The 947-nt window shown below is 38.5% G+C and overlaps 1 protein-coding gene across 1 annotated transcript in view; it reads right to left on the reverse strand.

Annotated features, from left to right (window-relative positions):
- Nucleotides 1-947, reverse strand: part of NEK10 (NIMA related kinase 10) — a 192,847-nt gene that overhangs the window by 37,567 nt on the left and 154,333 nt on the right. Inside the window, exons 30-31 of the mRNA XM_019630865.1 lie at nt 388-425; nt 154-294 (exon numbers count right to left, since the gene is read on the reverse strand). Of these exons, the coding sequence (XP_019486410.1) occupies nt 154-294; nt 388-425 (179 nt within the window). The remainder of the gene's footprint in view (nt 1-153; nt 295-387; nt 426-947) is intronic.

Genomic DNA, 947 nt, shown 5'->3' on the forward strand with positions numbered 1-947 from the left:
TGCCAAACTAATAATGGTAGACAGACAAAACAAATTCCCCTGCTGTTTGTATTAAAATTACCTCCCAAGCATCATTTAGACATTTCAGGCCCAACTATAATTCTGGGTTTGCCCATTCTGTGCTTGACATCAATTTGATCTAATAAGTACTACCATGATCTTTGAGATTGCGAAGAATCACAGCAGGAAGACTATGGGACTGCCACCCCATCACTAGCTGGGCCTCTATCTCCTTTACGTGGGCCCTGAGCATAAGGGGTGGCACTTTCAGAAGCAGGTCAAGAGGCAGCAAAGCTGAAGAAATAAAAGGGGGAAAGATATGAAGCTGTAACATAAATTACATTGAACTTCAGGGAGGTGTGCGTTATTTCATTGCTGCCAAATTACCTGGTCTTGGTCTTGATCCTACTCCCCCGGTGAAGTCCCTAAAAACAGAATCAATCAGGAGCCATTAAAAGAACTTATTCAACTTGGATTTTTTTTTAATTTATTTTTTATTAGTTTCAGGTATACAAAGTACCATAATAGTTAGACATTTAAACCCCTCATAAAGTGATAACCCACCCCCCAAGCTAATACCCCTCTGACATCTTATGTAGCTGTTACAATACCATCGACTATCTTCTCTATGTTGTACTCCACATCCCGTGACTACACTACATACCTATATATTTATTGGGTTATAGGAAAAGTCATGACGTATTTTTTCTATATTTTTTGTTGCAAAAATGTGTCATGACTTTTCCGACAACCCAATAGTTATAGTTCACATTCAATACTATTCTACTTCAGCTTCAGGTGTATAGAGCATTGGTCAGGCATCTTCACAGTCTATAACATGATCCCCCTGATAAGCCCAGTGCCCATCTGGCACCTTACATGATCTTTACAACATTGTTGATTTGACCAAGATAATTATTTTTAAAAATTGAGTTTTGCAATGCATG

Source organism: Hipposideros armiger, unplaced genomic scaffold (genome assembly GCF_001890085.2).
Source record: "Hipposideros armiger isolate ML-2016 unplaced genomic scaffold, ASM189008v1 scaffold_958, whole genome shotgun sequence".
NCBI lineage: Eukaryota > Metazoa > Chordata > Mammalia > Chiroptera > Hipposideridae > Hipposideros > Hipposideros armiger.